The 23,941-nt window shown below is 41.7% G+C and overlaps 1 protein-coding gene across 2 annotated transcripts in view; it reads right to left on the reverse strand.

The window, feature by feature from the left end:
* Positions 1–13,936: 13,936 nt before the first annotated feature.
* CNGA3 (cyclic nucleotide gated channel subunit alpha 3) overlaps positions 13,937–23,941 on the reverse strand; it is a 154,580-nt gene continuing 144,575 nt past the window's right edge. For both annotated transcript variants that reach the window (XM_069757815.1, XM_069757816.1), the window contains one exon: positions 13,937–17,880. In XM_069757815.1, the coding sequence (XP_069613916.1) occupies positions 16,460–17,880 (1,421 nt within the window). In that variant the 3' untranslated portion in view covers positions 13,937–16,459. The remainder of the gene's footprint in view (positions 17,881–23,941) is intronic.

The following is a 23,941-nucleotide window of genomic DNA, read 5'->3' on the forward strand; positions in this document are numbered from 1 at the left end:
TGACTTGTCCTTGACAAGATGGTGATTGTCGTCTTGCTGGTGCAGAATGGAACCTTTGAGTAAAATTAGGGTAGTTTTTCCTACCTGAAAGTTCCTGAATGTTATGACTGCGGTTGGTATCCGTTCTGTAGATTTTCCCATTCTCCGACATCGAAGAGTTTAGTCTATATGGTGCAGATACTGCTCTCGGTGGTTTCCCATTTTGTAGAATTGCTCTCACAGCCTTCTCTGCGTCATCATTCACCGTAGTATTAAAACTAGAGAACATTGTATGTGCCAAGTGTTTCATTAGTTCTGTATTTCCCATAAGCCTGGCATGTGCCAACTCTGATCTTCTAAGCTTCAGTGTAAAATGATTATATAAAAGTTTTTGGTCAAGTGTCAATGAGTCAGCTGTTTGTTTCTTCATCAGATCCAATGAGAAAATTTTCTTCTTAAGAAGGCTTTCTTCTTTTGAATTGAAGGATATAGTGAGGGGAGATTTCTCAGCTTCTTTTAATTTCTTCTCTGTCATTTTTGATCAGTGACTGAAGAAGACGGTGAGTTTTATTCACTGAGCAATTTCCTTGATCCAGTAGTTGCTGAGAGCTCGGAGCTTTGTGGAGTTATGTTATTGTAAAGGTTGTTAAGGAAGTTCGGTAAGTAGCTGGACAAGACACAGGTGATTGCATTGCACCAGAAATCTCTGGACTCCTTAGGCAAAGTTTACTGTTGAGCTGCTTTATTTGTAACACCTTCTTGAACAATGTAAGACATGTTGTCAAGCAAGAAATATGTTATGTTGTTGGCAACCCAACTGTTGGTATGCTGCAATGTCAAGATATAAAATATGTTTTATTACATTACCGGTATATTTGCTTAGCAAACACATGAGCTACACTAATTTGTTTGTAAAGTCATAACAGCACTGAACTAGAAGAACCTGGTACCTACCTTGCTACACTGAACTGTTGGCCAAAATGTTAGTTTATAACTGCTGTGCATGTGCAAATAAAATCCACTGTGGTACCAGAGGACTCTTGAGGGTAATGTGAAGCCGTCTACACAAGTATAGATGAAGAGTACTCTGACCAATACCAACGCATTTCAATGCCAATGGGCCAACTTTGTGATATGCTTTATAATAACAAGCAGCACATCGCAGCGCTTGTCAGCAAAAGGCATGGCACTCCAATGCATCGGTGGGATCCAGACCGAGGAGAGTGAAGTCTGATCTGAGCAAATGTGAAGTGCCCAAGTGAGGTAGTTATGGGTAGTTACAGACAATTTGTGTCCCTGTCCTGGTGTGCTGCTGTGTGTGGAGTGTATCATACTTCTTGCCTGCAGGCCTCCATTGGCTCCAGGTTTTCCTCTTCTGTAACCCTGGCAGCAAGCAATCCAAGGAGCACAGGTTTTGTAAAAACAATCAAACTTTTACTCAACACTTTGGCAGTTTTTACAATCAGGCATATAGGATAAGGCCCAATAGGTAGTTGTCTTTTCCATAGGTACCGGACACAACTTCAGCCCTTCTCGGTATGGATATAGTGTCTCTTGTTATCTTCTATAGCACAAGGAATTCTTTGCCACCACTAGCAGTGTACCTGGATTGCAATACCTTCCACCCCATGTAGTCGGAACAGCAAGTGAGACAGTCCATTCCTCTTTTCAAAACTTTCAAGCTTTCTGCAGCATCGGTCGTTCTTGCTAAGGATTCTGGAAGCAGAGTGTCCATGTCCATATTATCCAGAAGGGCCCACGGGCCAACACAGCAGTAATAATGATCTTTATTTTTATATAGCACTAACATATTCCGCAGCGCTTTACAGTCTGCACACATTATCATTACTGTCCCCGATGGGGCTCACAATCTAAATTCCCTATCGGTATGTCTTTGGAATGTGGGAGGAAACCGGAGTGCCCGGAGGAAACCCACGCAAACACGGAGAGAACATACAAACTCTTTGCAGATGTTGTCCTGGGTGGGATTAGAACCCAGGACCCCAGTGCTGCAAGGCCGCAGTGCTAACCACTGAGCCACCGTGCTGCCCTTAGCACTAGTACTTTCCTTGTTCAAAAAACAGTCCATAAAATGTCTCTATTGTTGAGGGTATCAGACTTTCAGAGTTGCACCTGCGCCTGCTATTCCAGCAGAAAAAGGCCTAACAGGTGCAACAGAAACAAAAATAAACAGCAAAAACAAACTCAGCCACTTTACCTTGAAGGTAAAGGACCACTCCCAAACACAACTTTAATGCCTTTATCCCCCAAGGCTATTTGCACCCTCGTGAGCAGGCCAAATTTTACAATTCTGACCAGTGTCACTTTATTAGGTAACTAGATGGAGGCCCGAGGGTGGCGATGTCCCGATGGGGGCAGGCTTTACAGCACTGAGATTCTCTCATCCCCCAAGCCACATATAATGTGCATTAAAAAAAAATAAAAGGTTGATTATGGCCCCATATAATGCTGCATAATGGTTGATTATGGCCCCATATAACGCTGCATAATGGTTGATTATGGCCCCATATAATGCTGCATAATGGTTGATTATGGCCCCATAAGATGCTCCATAGAAAACGTGCCCCATATAATGCTGCATAATGGTTGATTATAGCCCCATAAGATGCTCCATAGAAAATGTGCCCCATATAATGCTGCTTAATGGTTGATTATAGCCCCATATGATGCTCCATAGAAAATGTGCCCCATATCATGCTGCATAATGGTTGATTATAGCCCCATAAGATGCTTCATAGAAAATGTGCCCCATATAATGCTGCATAAAGGTTGATTATGGCCCCATAAGATGCTGCATACAAATTGTGCCCCATATAATGCATAATGGTTTATTATAGCCCCATAAGATGCTCCATAGAAAATGTGCCCCATGCAATGCTGCATAATGGTTGATTATAGCCCCATAAGATGCTCCATAGAAGGAATTAAGTACAGTAATTGATAGACCATTATTTTTAATCTTTAAAGACTCCATAATAACGGGGTCTGTACCACAGGACTGGCGTATAGCAAATGTGGTGCCAATATTCAAAAAGGGGACAAAAACTGAACTCGGAAATTATAGGCCAGTAAGCTTAACCTCTACTGTGGGTAAAATCCTGGAGGGCATTCTAAGGGATGCTATACTGGAGTATCTGAAGAGGAATAACTTCATGACCCAGTATCAGCACGGGTTTACTAGGGACCGTTCATGTCAGACTAATTTGATCAGTTTCTATGAAGAGGTAAGTTCCGGACTGGAACAAAGGAACCCAGTAGATGTAGTGTATATGGACTTTTCAAAAGCTTTTGATACGGTGCCACACAAAAGGTTGATACATAAAATGAGAATAATGGGGATAGGGGAAAATATGTGTAAGTGGGTTGAGAGCTGGCTCAGGAATAGGAAACAAAGGGTGGTTATTAATGGAGCACACTCGGACTGGGTAGCGGTTAGCAGTGGGGTACCACAGGGGTCAGTATTGGGCCCTCTTCTTTCTAACATATTTATTAATGACCTTGCAGGGGGCATTCAGAGTAGAATTTCAATATTTGCAGATGACACTAAACTCTGCAGGGTAATCAATACAGAGGAGGACAATTTTATATTACAGGATGATTTATGTAAACTAGAAGCTTGGGCTGATAAATGGCAAATGAGCTTTAATGGGGATAAATGTAAGGTCATGCACTTGGGTAGAAGTAATAAGATGTATAATTATGTGCTTAATTCTAAAACTCTGGGCAAAACCGTCAATGAAAAAGACCTTGGTGTATGGGTGGATGATAAACTCCTATTCAGTGGCCAGTGTAAGGCAGCTGCTACAAAGGCAAATAAAATAATGGGATGCATTAAAAGAGGCATAGATGCTCATGAGGAGAACATAATTTTACCTCTATACAAGTCATTAGTTCGACCACACTTAGAATACTGTGCACAGTTCTGGTCTCCGGTGTATAAGAAAGACATAGCTGAACTGGAGCGGGTGCAGAGAAGAGCGACCAAGGTTATTAGAGGACTGGGGGGTCTGCAATACCAAGATAGGTTATTACACTTGGGGCTATTTAGTTTGGAAAAACGAAGACTAAGGGGTGATCTTATGTTAATGTATAAATATATGAGGGGACAGTACAAAGACCTTTCTGATGATCTTTTTAATCATAGACCTGAAACAGGGACAAGGGGGCATCCTCTACGTTTGGAGGAAAAAAGGTTTAAGCATAATAAGACGCGGATTCTTTACTGTAAGAGCAGTGAGACTATGGAACTCTGCCGTATGATGTTGTAACGAGTGATTCATTACTTAAATTTAAGAGGGGACTGGATACATTTCTGGAAAAGTATAATTTTACAGGGTATATACACTAGATTCCTTGATAGGGTGTTGATCTAGGGAACTAGTCTGATTGCCGTATGTGGAGTCGGGAAGGAATTTTTTTCCCCAATGTGGAGCTTACTCTTTGCCACATGGGTTTTTTTTTTGCCTTCCTCTGGATCAACATGTTAGGGCAAGTTAGGTTAGGCTATGGGTTAAACTAGATGGACTTAAAGTCTTCCTTCAACCTTAATAACTATGTAACTATGTGCCCCATATTCTGCTGCTGCGATGAAAAAAAATGACATACTCACCTCTTGTCCTGAGCAGGCCCCCGGCACTTGCGATATTCACCTGTCCCCGTTCCACTGCCGGGCGACCCCCCCCCCCCCCCCACCCGGTTTCCGCATCCTCTGCAGTGACTGTTCAGGCAGAGGGACGGCGCGCACACTAAACATGTCATCATGCCCTCTGACCTGAACGTCACAGCCAGAGAACGTGGAAGATGGAGCGGTGCACTGCAGTGGAACGGGGACAGGTGGATATCGGAATGCTCATCCTCCCTCGTTATACTCACCTGCTCCCAGTGCAGTCCCTGGCAGCTTCTCACAGATTGTCTCCGGGAGCATGCAGCTTCTTCCTATGATCAGCGGTCACATCGTACCGCTGAACATTGGAAGAAGCTGCTGGAGAAGCAGGGACATGCAGAGACACGCAGGGAGCAGGTGAGTATGATGGACAGCTGACCCTCCCCCGCTGACCCAGAATGTCCGGCGCTGACCCATTGGTACTGCGAAAAGGCCTGGTACCACCAGTGGGTGCCATACTAGAATACCCATCACTTACGTATTCCAATATGGCAGTTGGCGTACTTCCGGTGCGGCGCTGTGGATTGTAGGATTCGAGGACATCCAGAAAGAAGTGGATGACAATTTAAGGCAATTATATAAATAGATAACTCTGGAATGCTTCAACAGACCCCACTGATTCTGAGAATGTTTTTTTGTGACATATTGTACTTTATGATAGTGGTAAAATGTCTTCAATATTATTGCTTTTAATTGTGCAAAAAATGGAAATTTGGCGAAAATTTGGCAATTTTCATACTTTTAATTTTTATGCCCTTAAATCGGAGAATTATATCACACAAAATAGTTAATAAATACCATTTCCCACATGTTGACTTTACATCAGCACAATTTTTTTTAGGAAGTTATAACAGTTAAAATTTGACCCCTCGATTTCTAATTTATCCACCAAAACCATTTTTTTAGGGTCCACATCACATTTGAAGTGACTTTGAGGGGCCTATATGACACAAAATACCCCAATAGTAGCACAATTCTAAAAACTACATCCCTCAAGGTGCTCAATACCACATGCAAGAAGTTTATTAATACTTCAGGTGCTTCTCAGGAATTTTTGGAATGTGAAAGGAAAACATGAACATTTAACTTTTTGTCACACAAAATTTACTTTAGACCCAAATGTTTTTATTCTCTCCAAAGTTACAGGAAAAAAATTGTTGTGCAATTTCGTCCGAGACTGCCAATACCGCATATGTATGGGAAAAACCACTGTTTGGGCATGTAGCAGGGCTCGAAATGGAAGGAGCACCATTTGACTTTTTTAATGTAAAGTAATGAATTAGAGGTCACCATGTTGCGTTTGGTGAGACCATGATGTGCCTAAACAGTGGAAACTGCCCACAAGTGACACCATTTTGGAAACTAAGCCCCTCAGGGAACTTATTTAGATCTGTGGTGAGCACCGCACCGGTGCATCACAGAAGTTTATAACGTACAGCCGTGAAAATAAGAAAATCACATTTTCCACACTTTTTTTTTTTAAACCCAAATATTGCATTTTCACAAGAGTAACAGAAGAAATTGCATCATACAATTTGCTGTGCAATTTCTCTTGAGTACGCTGATGCACAATATGTGGGGGAAAATTACTGTTTTGGTGCACAGCAGGGCTTGGAAGGGAAGGAGCGCCATTTGACAGAGCCCCTGAGATGCTAGAACAGCAGAACCCCCCATAAGAGGCCCCATTTTACAAACTACACCTCTGAATGAATTCACCTAGGGTTGCAGTGCTCATATTGAAACTACAGGTGGGTCACAGAATTTTATACCATTGGGCAATGAAGAAAAACATCATTACATTTTTACAACCAAAATTTTGTTTTATCTCAAGATTTTACACTTTCACATTGGTAAATGGGTAAAAATGCCACCAAAATTTGTCCCACAATTTCTTAACAGAAACACAAGCTTCAGACCAGAATACATCTCAGTCCATAGTACCTCAAACCCAGTGGTGAAAGAAGCTATGATAGTAATGGAAAACTCTCACATGCAAGACTGCAACCATAGAAAAGAGAGTACAAGATTCCCAAAGTAAAAATTAACAAATAATTTATTCAAGTTATATAGAAATGCCAAAATACAATAACAATACATTTAATGAAAAAGTAGAAATGTGACTAACAGGTGTATCACACAAGGTCCAACTGTATTATGCAGGATGGGAGAGCAAACTGTGATAATAGGGTTGGTAACAAAATATTATAAAGGGAAAAAGTCTTAAAGTGCCGATGCAACTCAATACTCCCATACACCCCATGTATGTGCAGGAACCAGCCTGCACATGTTTTATAGCTCTTCTATTAAATTACCATGTGCCTTAAATAAGTGATGGTGAAAAGAAGTGAACCATCTGAAACAGCTATCCAGAATTTATAAAGTGAAGACATAACATGTATGTCATTTTAAGAAAAAAACATCCTAAATATCACCACTACCAAAGTTTGCTCTTACCCATGGTATCCTTTCAGGGACTAAGTATGTGCAGCTCCAACACGTGTGAGCTTCTTCCGTTGGAGCTGCACATACTTGGTCCCTGAAAGGATACCATGGGTAAGAGCAAACTTTGGTAGTGGTGATATTTAGGATGTTTTTTTCTTAAAGTGACATACATGGTATGTCTTCACTTTATAAATTCTGGACAGCTCTTTCAGATGGTTCACTTCTTTTCACCACCACTTATTTAAGGCACATGGTACTTTAATAGAAGAGCTATAAAACATGTTGTGCAGGCTGGTTCCTGTACATACATGGGGTATATGGGAGTATTGAGTTGCACTGGCACTTTAAGACTTTTTCCCTTTATAATGATACTAGATGGTGGCCGATTCTAATCCATCGGGTATTCTAGAATATGCATGTCCACGTAGTATATTGCACAGCCCACATAGTATATTGCCCAGCCACGTAGTATATTGCCCAGCCACGTAGTATATTGCCCAGTTACGTAGTATACAGCACAGAGCCACGTAGTATATTGCCCAGCTACATAGTATATTGCCCAGCCACGTATGTCACAGGTAAAAAATAAACATATACTCACCTTCCGATCCGAGGGCCCCTTGTAGTTCTGTCACCTGTGCGCGGTGCACGTGGCAGCTTCCGGTCCCAGGGTGTGATGACATCGCGGTCACATGACCGTAATGTCATGGCAGGTCCTTCTTGTGCAGGCGCGTAGGACCTGTGATGACGTCGCGGTCACATGACCGTGACGTCATGGCAGGTCCTTGTCGCATACCATCCTTGGCATCGGAACCTGCCGCTTGCTTGGAGCGGTCACCGGAGCGTCGCAAAAGGTGAGTATATAATGATTTTTTATTTTTTAAATTATTTTTAACATAAGATCTTTTTACTATTGACGCTGTATAGGCAGCATCAATAGTAAAAACTTGGTCACACAGGGTTAATAGCGGCGGTAACGGAGTGAGTTACCCATGGCATAACGCGGTCCATTACTGCTGGCATTAATCCTGTGTGAGCAGTGACTATGGGGAATATGGAGCGGGTGCTGACTGCAGGGGAGTAGGGAGGGACTAATCGGACTGTGGGCGTTGCTGATTGGTCGCGGCAACCATGACAGGCAGCTGGGGAGACCAATCAGCGACTTGGATTCCATGACAGACAGAGGCCGCGACCAATGAATATCCGTGACAGACAGACAGAAGGACAAAAAGACGGAAGTGACCCTTAGACAATTATACGAGATTTTGTTACCAACCCTATTATCACAGTTTGCTCTCCCATCCTGCATAATACAGTTGGACCTTGTGTGATACACCTGTTAGGCTAGGTTCACATTGCGTTAGTGGGTATCCGCTGATGGAATCCGTTACATAGCGGCACTAACGCTATGTAACGGATCCGTTAGCGCACCCATTGACCGCAATTATGTAGCGCATCGCTAACGCATGCCATTATTGGCATGCGTTAGTGATGTGCCGTTATTTTCTGACGGACCCTCGAACGCTGTCTAGCGTTTTGGGGTCTGTTACCGCTAGCGCGATCGCATAACGCGCTCCCTTTTTGGCAATTGCGTTAACACAGTCCGTTAGCGTATGCAATGTGAACCTAGCCTTAGAGTCACGTTTCTACTTTTTCATTAAATGTATTGTTATTGTAATTTGGTATTTCTATGTAACTTGAATAAATTATTTGTTAATTTTTACTTTGTGAATCTTGTACTCTTCTTTTCTATGGTTGCAATTCCTTCTTAATGTAGAAATATCTCATAGATGTCTGTACAGCACTGCTTAGCCACACAGCGAGACTCGGTAGGGATGGAAAGCTATTTGCTAAAAGTCTCGCTGCATGGCCAAGCAGCACTGCTAGCACAGAATAGTCTATAATGGTTTGCAAACTCCATATATAGAGCCCCTAAGTGCTAGAAAAGCAGAATCCCCCCTCAAGTGACCCCATTTTGGAAATTATACCCATTTAGGAATTTATGTACAGGTGTAGTGATGATTTTGACTCTGGGTGTTTTCCAGAAACAAGCAGCATTGGATGTTGCTGAGTGAAAATTGCAATCTGACATTGTTTTGACCAGTACATTGTAGTGCCCATACATTGTACCCAGCTCATGGACATGGTAAACGTGGACCCTGACTGCAGTTTAGGCACACTGGAGCTGAATTTCTTTTGGTGGGCGAGGGCCATTTCCAGAACCGTTGTGCTACCAGCAACGTGGAAGCCCCCTATATTTCCGTTAACAGATGATGGAAGTGAGTGGGGACTTGCTTTTTTCATGGATTGAGTTGAAGCTTTTATTTGTAACATTCTACATAACATTTTGGATCGCATTTATCCGGCGTGCTACGCTGAGCACTTACATCGGGGTTTCCCTTTAATTCTCAGAGTGACGTAATTCAGATGAAATCCCAGAAGGATCCATTCACTATAATGAGGCAGCAGAGTTAGTCTGGACTCTGGCCTCTGTTCAGTGGTTTACTTTTTTCAGAGTGGCACAAAACTGGCTGATAGCACTTTTATGCACTCCTAATAAAAAGACAGACGCCACCGGATCACAGGTCAGACGGAGTCCACAGTGCCTTCATCTGCCTCAATATAGGGAATCTTTCTCCTGGGATCCTGTCTGAATCACGTATTTCAGAGAATTAAATGGTAACACCAGTGTAAGCGCTCAGCGTAGAGCGCAGGATAAATATGAGCCGATCTTTGGGAGACAATGAACAAATCAACAGCTGGTGAAGAATTGGTTTTATTTATTTATTTTTCGGGTCGGTGCGATTACAGCAATATCAAAGTTATATAGGGTTTTTATGTTTGGCTGCTGTCGCACACTAAAAGATGCTTTTTTTTTTCAAAAAAAACATTTTGAGAGCTTTAACTTGTCCGTATTTCTTCTGACAGAGTCATATAATGGCTTGTCTTTTGCGGGACGAGTGGTATTGGTGCCATTTTCGGGTTCATGACTTTTTTTGATCACTTTTCTATTCCGATTTCTGGGATGCAGAATTCAGGAATTTTTTTTATGCCGTTCTACATATGCTAAAATTGATAAGGCAGCTTTATTCTTCGGGTTAATACAGTTACAGAAATATCCCATTTATGTTGTTTTTTTCTCTTTTGGTGCTTTTACACAATAAAAACTTTTATAGAAAAAATTATTTTTGCATCGCTTTATTCTGAAACCTATAGCTTTTTTATTTTTCGGGCTGATGGAGCTATTGGTTTTTGAGAGACAAGATTAATTTTTCAGAGATACCATTTTTATTTACATTCGTCTTTTTGATCATGTTTTATCACACTTTTTTGTTCAGTGGTATGATGATAAAGCATCATTTTTTTTTACCAGGATCATTGCTATACCTTAACCTGTCAATGCTGTAGACACAAGTTATTTAGATCATGCACTGCGCATCATCTAACTTGTTCGCGCCTGGTGACTCGGGTGTTGCGTCATGATAACATTGGGTCACCATGGCTTTCTTCCCCTTGCCTGCTCTCAAAATGCTGCGATCACAGCATTTAGGGGATTAAAGTGCCGGGAGCGGTGCGAGAACTTCTGGCACTAAGAACTGGGTGTCAGCTGTCATAGTCACTTGTACACGGGCGATCACCATGATGTATCCACATGTCCAAATTTGGTAGGTACCAGGCGACCTGGATGTATGGATGCATCCAAGGTCGTAAAGGGGTTAAATGCCATGAAAAACATTTTCTTGAAACGGGGCAGTTTGACCCAGGCAGAGATTTTCTGCAGTATTCTCACCTAGTTGGTCTGAGACGGTTCCCTGTAACAACTTTCACCTCTCCTCTTCATATTTCCTTCTGGGCATTGCACCTCTCTTTCATGAAGGCGGTCCAGGCAGTGAGGGAGGGTGGTCTCCTCCATTTCTAAGTCTAGTCTGGAATTTTGCTTGGTCTGGGATTCTGTTCTCCAGAAGTAATGCTTCCGCAGCCCACTTGGCTAAGATCATAACTGGTGACCCTGAACTTCTGGACCACCTTGCTTGCTGTGGCTCTATCTTCCATGAGCCCTGACTTAGTCAGGCCTGAACCTCCAACTCGCGTAACCTGAAAACTGAATGTTTGTGCCTCTCTAGGAGGTTTAGTTGGTCCACAGTTTTCTTGGAGATTTTGGCACCTCCAGACTCTGCCAGAGACTCCTCAGGAGTTATTTTCTTCTCACAGGAGTCCTGAACCCTTAGCATCTGCAGGAATACTTTGAAAACCTTTTCAGCTCCCCCCGATGGGCCTCTCTGAGCTCTTAGCCTAAAGACCTCCTGGTCCCTCTCTAGCATATCTTCATACGGGTGGGGAAGCACTAGTGCTGCTACATACTAGCCCTTTCTATTCTCTCATTTTACAATTTCCACAACCTTGACTTGGTATTGGCTGTGAAGATGGAATGGCAAGTACTTGCGTTTGACCACCTCGCGGCTCACTTACAACTCATGCCCCATCCGTTCATCTTCCAAGAACCCAAATCTTTTCCAGATGTCGAACTTGATGACACATTCTCAGGTTTGGGCCTCCTCTATTTCCTCGCCGGACACTGTTGGACCCCTCTAGCCACCTCTTCAGGTACTGATCAATCCATTTTCTGTGGGCCAGCAGATCCATCTCTGGCAGGTGTATTTTCAAGAACAGCGGGCAATACTCAAAGGGGTTGTCGGTTGGTGGGGTGTTCATGATGTCCCACTCTATTCCCCACCAGTTAATGTAAGGGGCCCTCCTGTTATTTAGCCTTACCTTTGGCCTGCTGATCTCAGGCACCTGCACCCTTGTCCACCTCAGGGATCCCCCTGGTTTGAGCTGGAACTGGGTTCACACCCCTCTCCTCCATGAGTGTCACTTTCAAGCCAGTAACCCCTAGAGCAGGGGTGTCAAACTGCATTCCTCGAGGGCTGCAAACAGGTCATGTTTTCAGGATTTCCTTGTACTGCACAGGTGATAATTTAATCACCAACTCATTATTTGTGTAGGTGATAAAATTATCACCTGTGCAGTACAAGGAAATCCTGCAAACATGACCTGTTTGCAGCCCTCGAGGAATGCAGTTTGACACCCCTGCCCTAGAGAATTCTTTCTCAGCCGAGGGAGGCTCTTCCTCCGGCATTCTGCTCCAGTGAGTTGCTCATCCCAGTCGCTCTGGCACTCTACAGATAATGTGTCATGGTACCGGTGTGCTGCTGTGTATAGGGTGCATCACAATTACTTCTGGCCTACCCTGATTGCAATACCTTTTGCCTCATGTAGCCGGAATCCATATTTCTATGTAGCTTAACAAGATGAGGGCGCCCAAAGGCAGTGACATCTATCTTGAGGTTCCCCAGGCCGGTAGACAGAATCTCACAGAAGGGTATTTTTGGCATTCCACTACCCCGAGTATAAGGCCCACGTTGTCCCTAGCAGCCTATTACGTGAGACTACTGCTGAAATTTTACACTACTGTCCTGCACTGCCTTGTAACTTACTGAACTTGGCACTAACTTTCAGTTCCCCCTCCCCAGACTGGGTCGGCCATTACAGATTACCCTGCCTAGGTTAGACTGCAGCCCTAGTTGTTGTTACCCTCGACAACAAGCATGAATATAAATACATTTAACCCCTTAGTGTCAGGGAGCAAACCACCAGCTCCACCACTTCTACGCATGTGTGCTTAGATTTATGACATTCACATAGATGTCCCCCCTCCATACCAATGGCTAAATTCTAGTTTCCAGACAGGAAATAGCAAAATCACAACATAAGACTAGATGGTCCACAAAGATGAGCTTACAGGAGCAGGGTAGGTAATTGGAGAACATTAGAAAACTGATATTTAGAAAAAGTAAAGACATATAAAAGGAGGTGAAATAGTAGTGGAAAACCTCTTTAAGGCTAAGCAAGATTTAAGCATGGCATACAGTATTTACTTATATTACCATAGAAAATTAGAAAGAAAAAATTCCCATATTCAATCGCACTTTATTACTAAATAATGGTTGGTTAAACAGTCCTATCCTAGAGAAATCTAAATGCAACCCGAGGGCATAATATTTTACAAAATATGGTACATTAATATTTTTTTACCAAAGGCATTTTAATAATGATTTCAGTATATCTACTTGTGTAAAAGCCCTTTAATATTTTGATATTGTTATAAATTAATATACATAAATATACATATGTTATTATATTTGGAAAAACAGCACACAAATCAGTTAATGGACGCAGGTCGTCATATCGGACCACAGTGCACGGACTAGCCGGTGACTCTCCCGATCCAAGCGTGACTCCTTCATATATTTCTATGCAGCTATCACATTTGGATTGGTATTGCCCCGACCAGTCCAAGTAATGCAGCCCGATGTCGGTTAGAATTATACAGCTATCTGACTGCTCCCATAGTTAGAAACACGTGTGCACAACCGTATGAGGTGCATGGGTAGGTTCCCAAACCGTAATCAGCAAATAATACAAAACCCGGCACTCAACTTTGTGGTGTGAAGAAACGAAAGATTTATTATCCCAAATCAGAAAACGTTTCGGTCCCACAGCTGGACCTTCATCAGTAACCGGAGGTTGCTACCAATATAGTATTGGATATCCAGAGAGAAAAGTTACAGCCTATATGGGTGCTTTCATCGCCGCGATGACAGCACCCATATAGGCTGTAACTTTTCATTCTGGATATCCAATACTATATTGGTAGCAACCTCCGGTTACTGATGAAGGTCCAGCTCTGGGACCGAAACGTTTTCTGATTTGGGATAATAAATCTTTCGTTTCTTCACACCACAAAGTTGAGTGCCGGGTTTTGTATTATTTGCTGACTGCTCCCATAGTCATATGTTAGCTTCTTGAAATACAGCATCTCATCTCATGAACTTTGAAGAACATTCAATGAATTACATTATAATTATTATATATGACATCTGACCAAATTGGCTGCATCCTTAAGCAGTTAATAATTTGGCAATTTTTTTTTACATTTTTTTTTTTTTCATTTTTCCTCTCCATTTTAAAAGAGCCATAACATTTGTGTTTTTCCATCAACATTGACATATGAGGGCTTCTTTTTTTGCAGGCCGAGTTATACTTGTGCATGACACCATTCAGTTTACTATATAATGTACAAGTAAAATGGAAAATAAATTGTGATGTTTATTTGTCTAAAAAAAAATGTTGAAATTCCGCCATTGTCTTTTCAGTTTAATTTTTATGTTGCTAATTATGAATAGATGATTGCAGTTCCACATGATTCTCCAGGCTAGTACAATAGCATGGGGAATTAATTTTTTACTATTTTAGTTGCTTAAAAAAAAAATTCTGAACTTTGTAAAAAAGTATTTTGCTTTGGTTGCAATTTTCTGAGACCCACAACTTTTCTATTTTTTGTCAATGGAGGCATAGAATTTAGAATAATATTATTTTGGGATGCATACCATGTTTTGATTTGCTTTTGCAGAAACAAAAACAAATATCAATTTTGACATTTAAAATATTTTTTGAAGCTTTATAGATTGGACTTGTATGGAATCGGCAATACTATACAGTATGTGTAAAACTTTTTAATTTTTTACATTTCTTTATTTTTTTAAAGGGGATGATTCAAATTGCACTATATACTACAATGAATAACAAAAGTCATCATCTTCTATGAAGCCCAGAATGTGGCTGGACTTCATAGGAGAACCATAATAGCAGATATCGGGGTATCCAGCAGATATGGCCCGGACAAGATTTTAGCACTTAAGTTTACAGTTAGGGTCTTTAACACTTGTATTAGGTGTTTTCTGACAGATTTCTCCAATTGTTTGATGGTCAGAATAGTGTAATATGCTGCTGTATTCTATTCAGAAAAAATATACAGCATATAGAAAGAACACAGCGATTGAAAGAAAAATACTAATGATTCACAATATATAATGGATCGTATGTATCATAATAGATCCATCATAATTAGCATGAACCCTGTAAAACCACAAACCATCACACCATTATGAACTGACAGTACGTAGGATATTTGGTTTACATACCAAATTTTTCTTTTCAAAGCAGTCTTTGGTGTATAGTGTTTAGTAGAGCAATGAGTAAATACTAAAAATGCCACCATTGAGTACTTTAAAGGAAATCTGTCACCTTGATTTTGCTACGTAATCTGAAAGCAGCATGATGTATGGGCTGAGATCCTGATCCTGTGATGTTTCACTTACTGGTCTGCATGCTGTCATTTTGATACAATCAGGGTATGTTTCCATTTGGTGTATTTGCTGCGGATTGGACGCTGCGTGCAGCTGCAGCGTTCAATCTGCAGCTGCCAGATGTTGCAGCATAGTGGATGGGATTTTATGAAATCCCATATCCACTATGCATACAGAGACGCAGGTGGCAGACCTCCATATACGCACATGTGGCGCGTATTTATAGACCGCAGCATGTCTATTTATCTTGTGGAGACGCAGAGTCCCCACAAGATAAATAGCACCATTCTACGTATAGGATGCGGTGATTCCGCATGGTTCAATGAACACATGCGGAATCACCGTACGTACAAAGCCGGCAGCGCTTTGGATGGGGTGGGTGTCCGCTGCGTCCAAAGCGCTCGGAATACGCCACATGGAAACATACTCTGTTTTCTCTGCTGCAGCTTTAGCAGTTCTCTGAATACTGAGCCCTGGAAAACACCGCTCACACTACTGATTGACCGCTTTCTGTGTACACTGTACATTAGCAGAAAGCTGATAATCAGGGGTGTGAACATGGTTGCACAGAGCTGTTGACTAGAAGGCAAGAGATGCCTAGTGATAATCTCTGGCTGATAAAACCCTGATTTTATTGAAACAATAACACAAAGCCTAGTAAGTGACACATGACAGGAGTCAGACTCTCAGCCAGTATATCATGCTGCTCTTGGATTACATAGCAAAAACCTGATTGTAGATTCCCTTTAATACCCATGTCATTTTAATGGCTTCCTTTAAAAGGTATGTGTTCATAGCTGAGTAAAATGGCAATTATATGTGACAAAATATTCCTGAAATATTACCATATGAGTGTGGTTTATTAAAAATTTTAAAAAGTAACGGTGTCTGTGATTATTCAGTCCTACAACAAATGCCATTGGAACAGTAATGATAAATCTGTACACCATGTTATTGTCTAAAGAAGTCTCAAAGCTCTTGTTTTACAAAAATATCTTATTGAAGAAAATATGTAAAAAATGTTTTTACCCTGTATAAGCTCAAAAATGACTAAGCTTGCCAAAATAAGAAATTCTATGCAGTTCAAATATAAATAATGTATAAAACAATGTCCACTTGACAATTAAAAGCTCAATACATCAGTTTATTTATCTTTGTCTGCTGCCTTGCCAGGTTCTGCTACACTGTCTGCTCCTTCAGATACGTTGTCAGTGCCTAAATCCTTATCTTGCATCGTCTTTTCAACTTTAGTGATTCTTTGCTTCAGTTTTAGTTGTGTGGAGTTGTAATCAGCTAGTAATCTGGCAAACCTTGTCTGTAAACTGTCTAAAGAAGTTTCCAGCTTGTCTACTTTTTCTTGCATATCCTTGGGATCAGCCCCAGCCTTTGCGGCCTCCTCGTCAATGAGTCCATCTTTCATTAAGATCTGTTTCCCTTTTTCTTCAAGTACTGTCTTAGCCTCTGGGTACTCTGTGAGCGCCTCCATTAAATCATCCTTGGATAAACAGAACAAATCAGAATAACCAATACTTCGAATATTAGCTGTCCTTCTGTTCCCGGATTTGCTTCCTTTTATGTTGAGTATGCTGATTTCTCCAAAATAACTTCCATCACTTAGGACTACAAACTGTGTTATGCCATCATCTGCCACAACCGCAAGCTTACCTTCCTTAATAATATACATTTCCCGACCAATGTCTCCTTTTCGACAAATATAATCACCAGGGCTGAACACTTGAGGCCTTAGCTTAAGGACTAACTCCACCAGCAATCCAGCCTCACAGTCTTGAAAGATTCTAACTTTCTTTAAAGTGTCCAAGTGGACGTTGATTGCAATCTCTGCTTTCAGCTTGTCTGGTAGATTTTTTAGGACTTCTTTTTCATCCATTGTTTTCTTATTTGTCCATAGATAGTCAAACCATTTTATAACCCTGGCTTCTAGATCCTTTGATACATTACGAAACTGCATATATTGCTTTATAGAGTCAATCTTGGACTGAAATTCTGCTCTTGATGCGTTCATATTTGAAATCATAGATCCCACATTACCAACAATGGTGGCAAATATCAGAACACCAATTAAGAAGTCAAACACTACAAAGATGTATTCTATATCCTTGACTGGAGGAGGTGTCTCCCCGATAGTGGTAAGAGTGAGCGTTGACCAGTAGAGACTGTATATGTATTTTCGTGAAAGGCGGCCATATTCTGGATGAGAGATATTAGGGTAGACCCATGTGTCATTTCCAAACCCAATGGCTTTAGAAATTGCAAAGTAAATGCATGCATTCCAGTGTATGATGATTAAAATGTAAAGAACAAGGATTCCAATACGGAACATATTCGGGTAATTGGTTCTAGTTTCTGTGCGATCGAAGAACTCAAACATCCTAGCAAAACGTAACAGACGGTTGAAGCGTAGTTCTGGATAAATAAAACCCACTTTAAAGTAGGCCAAGTCAGTTGGCAAAAGTGATAACATGTCAAATTTAAACTGCATAGTCTTTGTGTAAAATTCGTTTAACTTCTTAGTATCTTTCACTAGTAATCCTTGTTCAAGGAAACCTGAAAAACATAAGTTTATGTATCTTAACATATTTGTGCTACATTTTATGCACTAGGAACATTGTCAACTACTATATGCACAATAAAGAAATCTAATTCCGTCTTTCAGTGTTCACGAGAAATCAGTCTGTCATATACTTTGAATTCTGTAAAAAAAAAAAATAGGTATGTTTTTGTTGATTAAATTTTCCATTAAAAAGAATTCCACGGGAAACAAAATTCTGGAAGATTATGGGAGATTTTGCTAAATGAAATTCTCACTGCACAATTAGTAACAATCCCAAAAAGAAGGAAGAATTGGAGGCATTTAAAGAGACCACGATGGATGAGCACAATTTAAACACTTTCTAAAATGAAAAAAATGTATATCAAATGGAAAGAGGGGAGTATATTTAAAGACAAATATAATGCTGTGTCTGCAGGGAATGCAGGGCAAGAGTTAGAAGAGCAAAAGCCAGTATTGAACTGAGGCTTGCCAGGGAGACCAAGAGGAATAAAAAAGGATTTTGGGGGGTATGTGAAAAGCAAAGGAAAAGCCAAAGATGCTATAGGAGTATACAGGACGAAAAGGGTGATGTGCTCAAAAATGATGTTGAGAAGGCCGAACTTTTAAATTCCTTACTTTGTGTTCTCTGTGAAAGCAATTGTAACATCAACTGATCTTCACAGTGCTATTGAAGCAAGAAAATAATCCACACTATAAACAGAGAGATGGTGAGAGAACACTTAGCTAATTTAAATGAATTTAAATCTCCTGGTTCAGATGAATTACATCCTAGAGGATATAAAGTGTTAGCAGAGGAAATTGCAGAACCAACAGTGTGATGCAGCAGCCAAAAAAAAAAGCAAACTCAGTTCTGCAATGTTTTAAAGGGAACCTGTCACCCCGTTTTTTGAGATTGAGCTATAAATACTGTTAAATAGGGCCTGCGCTGTGTGTTACTATAGTGTATGTAGTGTACCCTGATTCCCCATGTATGCTGAGAAATACATTACCAAAGTCGCCGTTTTCGCCTGTCAATCAGGCTGGTCTGGTCAGGTGGGCGTGTTCACAGCGCTCTTTTCTTCCCCAGCTTTCCGTTGGTGGCGTAGTGGTGTGCGCATGTCCAGAGTTCCGACTTCCCTGCGCCCACGTGAAGACACAGCGCGCGATCTGCGCTGTAATCCCTTGCATCGGTGGGGGCGGCCATCTTCCTGAGGCCGCGCGTGCGCAGATGGAGTGCTCTGCACGGGGCTTCAGGAAAATGGCAGCGGGCAGCCACGCGTGCGCATTAGAGATCGCGACGGCCATTTTCCCAAAGCCGAGTTTGCATCTCGGCTTTGGGAAAATGGCCGCCGCGATCTCTAATGCGCACGCGCGGCTGCCCGCGGCCATTTTCCTGAAGCCCCGTGCAGCAGAGCACTCCATCTGCGCACGCGCGGCCCCAGGAAGATGGCCGCCCCCACCGATGCAAGGGATTACAGCGCAGATCGCGCGCTGTGTCTTCACGTGGGCGCAGGGAAGTCGGAACTCTGGACATGCGCACACCACTACGCCACCAACGGAAAGCTGGGGAAGAAAAGAGCGCTGTGAACACGCCCACCTGACCAAACCAGCCTGATTGACAGGCGAAAACGGCGACTTTGGTAATGTATTTCTCAGCATACATGAGGAATCGGGGTACACTACATACACTATAGTAACGCACAGCGCAGGCCCTATTTAACAGTATTTATAGCTCAATCTCAAAAAACGGGGTGACAGGTTCCCTTTAAGAGAAGCATAGAGTCTAGATCACGTGAAGTAATTATCCCCCTCCACTCCTCCTTGTTCAGGCTTCATTTAGAATGCTGTGTCCAGTTCTGGGCACCACATTTTAAAAAAGACATAGAAAAATTGGAGCAAGCTTAGAGAAGAGCAACCAGGATGGTGAGCGAACTGCAAACTGTCTTACGAGAAATGGTTAAAAGAGAATGCTTAGCTTGCAAAAAAGAAGGCTAAAAGGAGACTTAATAGCTGTCTACAAATATCTGAAAGGAATGTCATGGTGTAGAAGGATCATCCTTATTCTCATTTGCACATGGAGACACGAGAAGCAATGGAATGAAACTGAAAGAGAAAATACAGATTAGATATTAGAAAAAAAATTTTGATAGTGAGGGTGATCAATGAGTGGAGCAGGCTGCCATGAGAGGTAGTGAGTTCTCCTTCAATGAAAATCTTCAAACAGATGCTGAACAGATGTCTGTCTGAGATAGTTTAGTGAATACTGCATTGAGCAGGGAGTTGGACATGATGACTCTGGATGGTCCCTTCTAGCTAACATTCTATGATTCTACGTTTTTATGCATTTTTGCCCTGTATATACAATATATATATATATATATATATATATATATATATATATATATATATACAGTTAGGGCCAGAAATATTTGGACAGTGACACAAGTTTTGTTATTTTAGCTGTTTACAAAAACATGTTCAGAAATACAATTATATATATAATATGGGCTGAAAGTGCACACTCCCAGCTGCAATATGATAGTTTCCACATCCAAATCGGAGAAAGGGTTTAGGAATCATAGCTCTGTAATGCATAGCGTCCTCTTTTTCAAGGGACCAAAAGTAATTGGACAATGGACTCTAAGGGCTGCAATTAACTCTGAAGGCATCTCCCTCGTTAACCTGTAATCAATGAAGTAGTTAAAAGGTCAGGGGTGGATTCCAGGTGTGTGGTTTTGCATTTGGAAGCTGTTGCTTTGAGCAGACAACATGCGGTCAAAGGAACTCTCAATTGAGGTGAAGCCGAACATCCTGAGGCTGAAAAAAAAGAAAAAATCCATCAGAGAGATAGCAGACATGCTTGGAGTAGCAAAATCAACAGTTGGGTACATTCTGAGAAAAAAGGAATTGACTGGTGAGCTTGGGAACTCAAAAAGGCCTGGGCGTCCACGGATGACAACAGTGGTGGATGATCGCCGCATACTTAATTTGGTGAAGAAGAACCCGTTCACAACATCAACTGAAGTCCAGAACACTCTCAGTGAAGTAGGTGTATCTGTCTCTAAGTCAACAGTAAAGAGAAGACTCCATGACAGTAAATACAAAGGGTTCACATCTAGATGCAAACCATTCATCAATACCAAAAATAGACAGGCCAGAGTTAAATTTGCAGAAAAACACCTCAAGAAGCCAGCTCAGTTCTGGAAAAGTATTCTATGGACAGATGAGACAAAGATCAACCTGTACCAGAATGATGGGAAGAAAAAAGTTTGGAGAAGAAAGGGAACGGCACATGATCCAAGGCACACCACATCCTCTGTAAAACATGGTGGAGGCAACGTGATGGCATGGGCATGCATGGCTTTCAATGGCACTGGGTCACTTGTGTTTATTGATGACATAAGAGCAGACAAGAGTAGCCGGATGAATTCTGAAGTGTACCGGGATATACTTTCAGCCCAGATTCAGCCAAATGCTGCAAAGTTGATTGGACGGCGCTTCATAGTACAGATGGACAATGACCCCAAGCATACATCCAAAGCTACCCAGGAGTTCATGAGTGCCAAAAAGTGGAACATTCTGCAATGGCCAAGTCAATCTCCAGATCTAAACCCCAATTGAGCATGCATTTCACTTGCTCAAATCCAGACTTAAGACGGAAAGACCCACAAACAAGCAAGACCTGAAGGCTGCGGCTGTAAAGGCCTGGCAAAGCATTAAGAAGGAGGAAACCCAGCGTTTGGTGATGTCCATGGGTTCCAGACTTAAGGCAGTGATTGCCTCCAAAGGATTTGCAACAAAATATTGAAAATAAAAATATTTTGTTTGGGTTATGTTTATTTGTCCAATTACTTTTGACCTCCTAAAATGTGGAGTGTTTGTAAAGAAATGTGTACAATTCCTACATTTTCTATCAGATATTTTTGTTCAACCCTTCAAATTAAACGTTACAATCTGCACTTGAATTCTGTTGTAGAGGTTTCATTTCAAATCCAATGTGGTGGCATGCAGAGCCCAACTCGCGAAAATTGTGTCACTGTCCAAATATTTCTGGCCCTAACTGTGTATATATATATATATATATATATATATATATACACAGTGGGTATGGAAAGTATTCAGACCCCTTTAAATTTTTTCATTTTTTTCTCATTAATGTACACTCTGCACTCCATCTTGACTGAAGAAAACAGACATGTAGTAATTTTTGCAAATTTATTAAAAAAAACCTGAAATATCACATAATCATAAGTATTCAGACCCTATTGCTCAGTATTGAGTAGAAGCACCCTTTTGAGTTAGTACAGCCATGAGTCTTCTTGGGAATGATGCAACAAGTTTTTCACACCTGGATTTGGGGATCCTCTGCCATTCTTCCTTGCAGATCCTCTCTAGTTCCATCAGGTTGGATGGTGAACGTTGGTGGACAGCCATTTTCAGGTCTCTCCAGAGATGCTCAATTGGGTTTAGGTCAGGGATCTGGCTGGGCCAGTCAAGAATGGTCACAGAGTTGTTCTGAAGCAACTCCTTTGTTATTTTAGCTGTGTGCTTAGGGTCATTGTCTTGTTGGAAAGTAAACCTTCGGCCAAGTCTGAGGTCCAGAGCACTCTGGAAGAGGTTTTCATCCAGGATATCTCTGAATATGGCCGCATTCATGTTTCCTTCAATGACAACCAGTCATCCTGCCCCTGCAGCTGAAAAACACCCCCATAGCATGATGCTGGCACCACCGTGTTTCACAGTTGGGATTGTATTGGGCAGGAGATGAGCAGTGCTTGGTTTTCTCCACACATACCATTTTGAATTATCACCAAAAAGGTCTATCTTAGTCTCATCAGACCAGAGAATCTTATTTCTCATAGTCTGGGAGTCCTTCATGTGTTTTTTTTTTAGCAAACTCTTATGTGGCTTTCATATGTCTTGCACTGAGGAGAGGCTTCTGTTGGGCCATTCTGCCATAAAAGCCTGACTGGTAGAGGACTGCAGTGATAGTTGACTTTGTGGAACTTTCTCGCATCTCCTAACTGCATTGCTAGAGCTTAGCCACAGTGATCTTGGGGTTCTTCGTTACTTCTTTCTCCAAGGCTCTTCTCCCACGATTGCTCAGTTTGGCTGGATGGCCAGGTCTAGGAAGAATTCTGGTAGTCCCAAACTTCTTCCATTTAAGGACTATAGAGGCGACTGTGCTCTTAGGAACCTTGAGTACAGAAATTCTGTTGTAACCTTGGCCAGATCTGTGCCTTGCCACAATTCTGTCTCTGAGCTCCTTGGCCAGTTCATTTGACCAAATGATTCTCATTTGGTCTGACATGCACTGTGAACTGTGAGGTCTTATATAGAAAGGAATTGATTTGGAAAGGCACATACCTATCAGTTTAATAACACAGCTAGACTCCAATGAAGGAGTAGAACCATCTCAAAGAGGATCACAAGGAAATGGACAGCATGTGACTTAAATATGAGTGTCTGAGCAAAGGGTCTGTGTTATGGCTGGCAATCAGGCAACACAGCGTGCAGTAATCAGCGCACATACAGAGATCTGGCAATAACCCAAAACAATAGGACGAGCTCTGAGACGTGGAATCTCTGTAGACTGCAGTACCTGATCTATCCTCACACAACTGGAAGCAGCAGTGGATTGCGCCTATCAACTACCTATGCAACTCGGCACTGCCTGAGGAGCTGACTAGCCTGAAGATAGAAATACAAGCCTGACTTACCTCAGAGAAATACCCCAAAGGAATAGGCAGCCCCCACATATAATGACTGTTAGCAAGATGAAAAGACAAACGTAGGAATGAAATAGATTCAGCAAAGTGAGGCCCGATATTCTAGACAGAGCGAGGATAGCAAAGAGAACTATGCAGTCTACAAAAAACCCTAAAACGAAAACCACGCAAAGGGGCAAAAAGACCCACCGTGCCGAACTAACAGCACGGCGGTGCACCCCTTTGCTTCTCAGAGCTTCCAGCAAAAGATAATAACAAGCTGGACAGAAAAAACAGAAAACAAACTAGAAGCACTTATCTAGCAGAGCAGCAGGCCCAAGGAAAGATGCAGTAGCTCAGATCCAAC

The sequence above is a fragment of the Ranitomeya imitator genome, chromosome 3 (genome assembly GCF_032444005.1).
Source record: "Ranitomeya imitator isolate aRanImi1 chromosome 3, aRanImi1.pri, whole genome shotgun sequence".
NCBI lineage: Eukaryota > Metazoa > Chordata > Amphibia > Anura > Dendrobatidae > Ranitomeya > Ranitomeya imitator.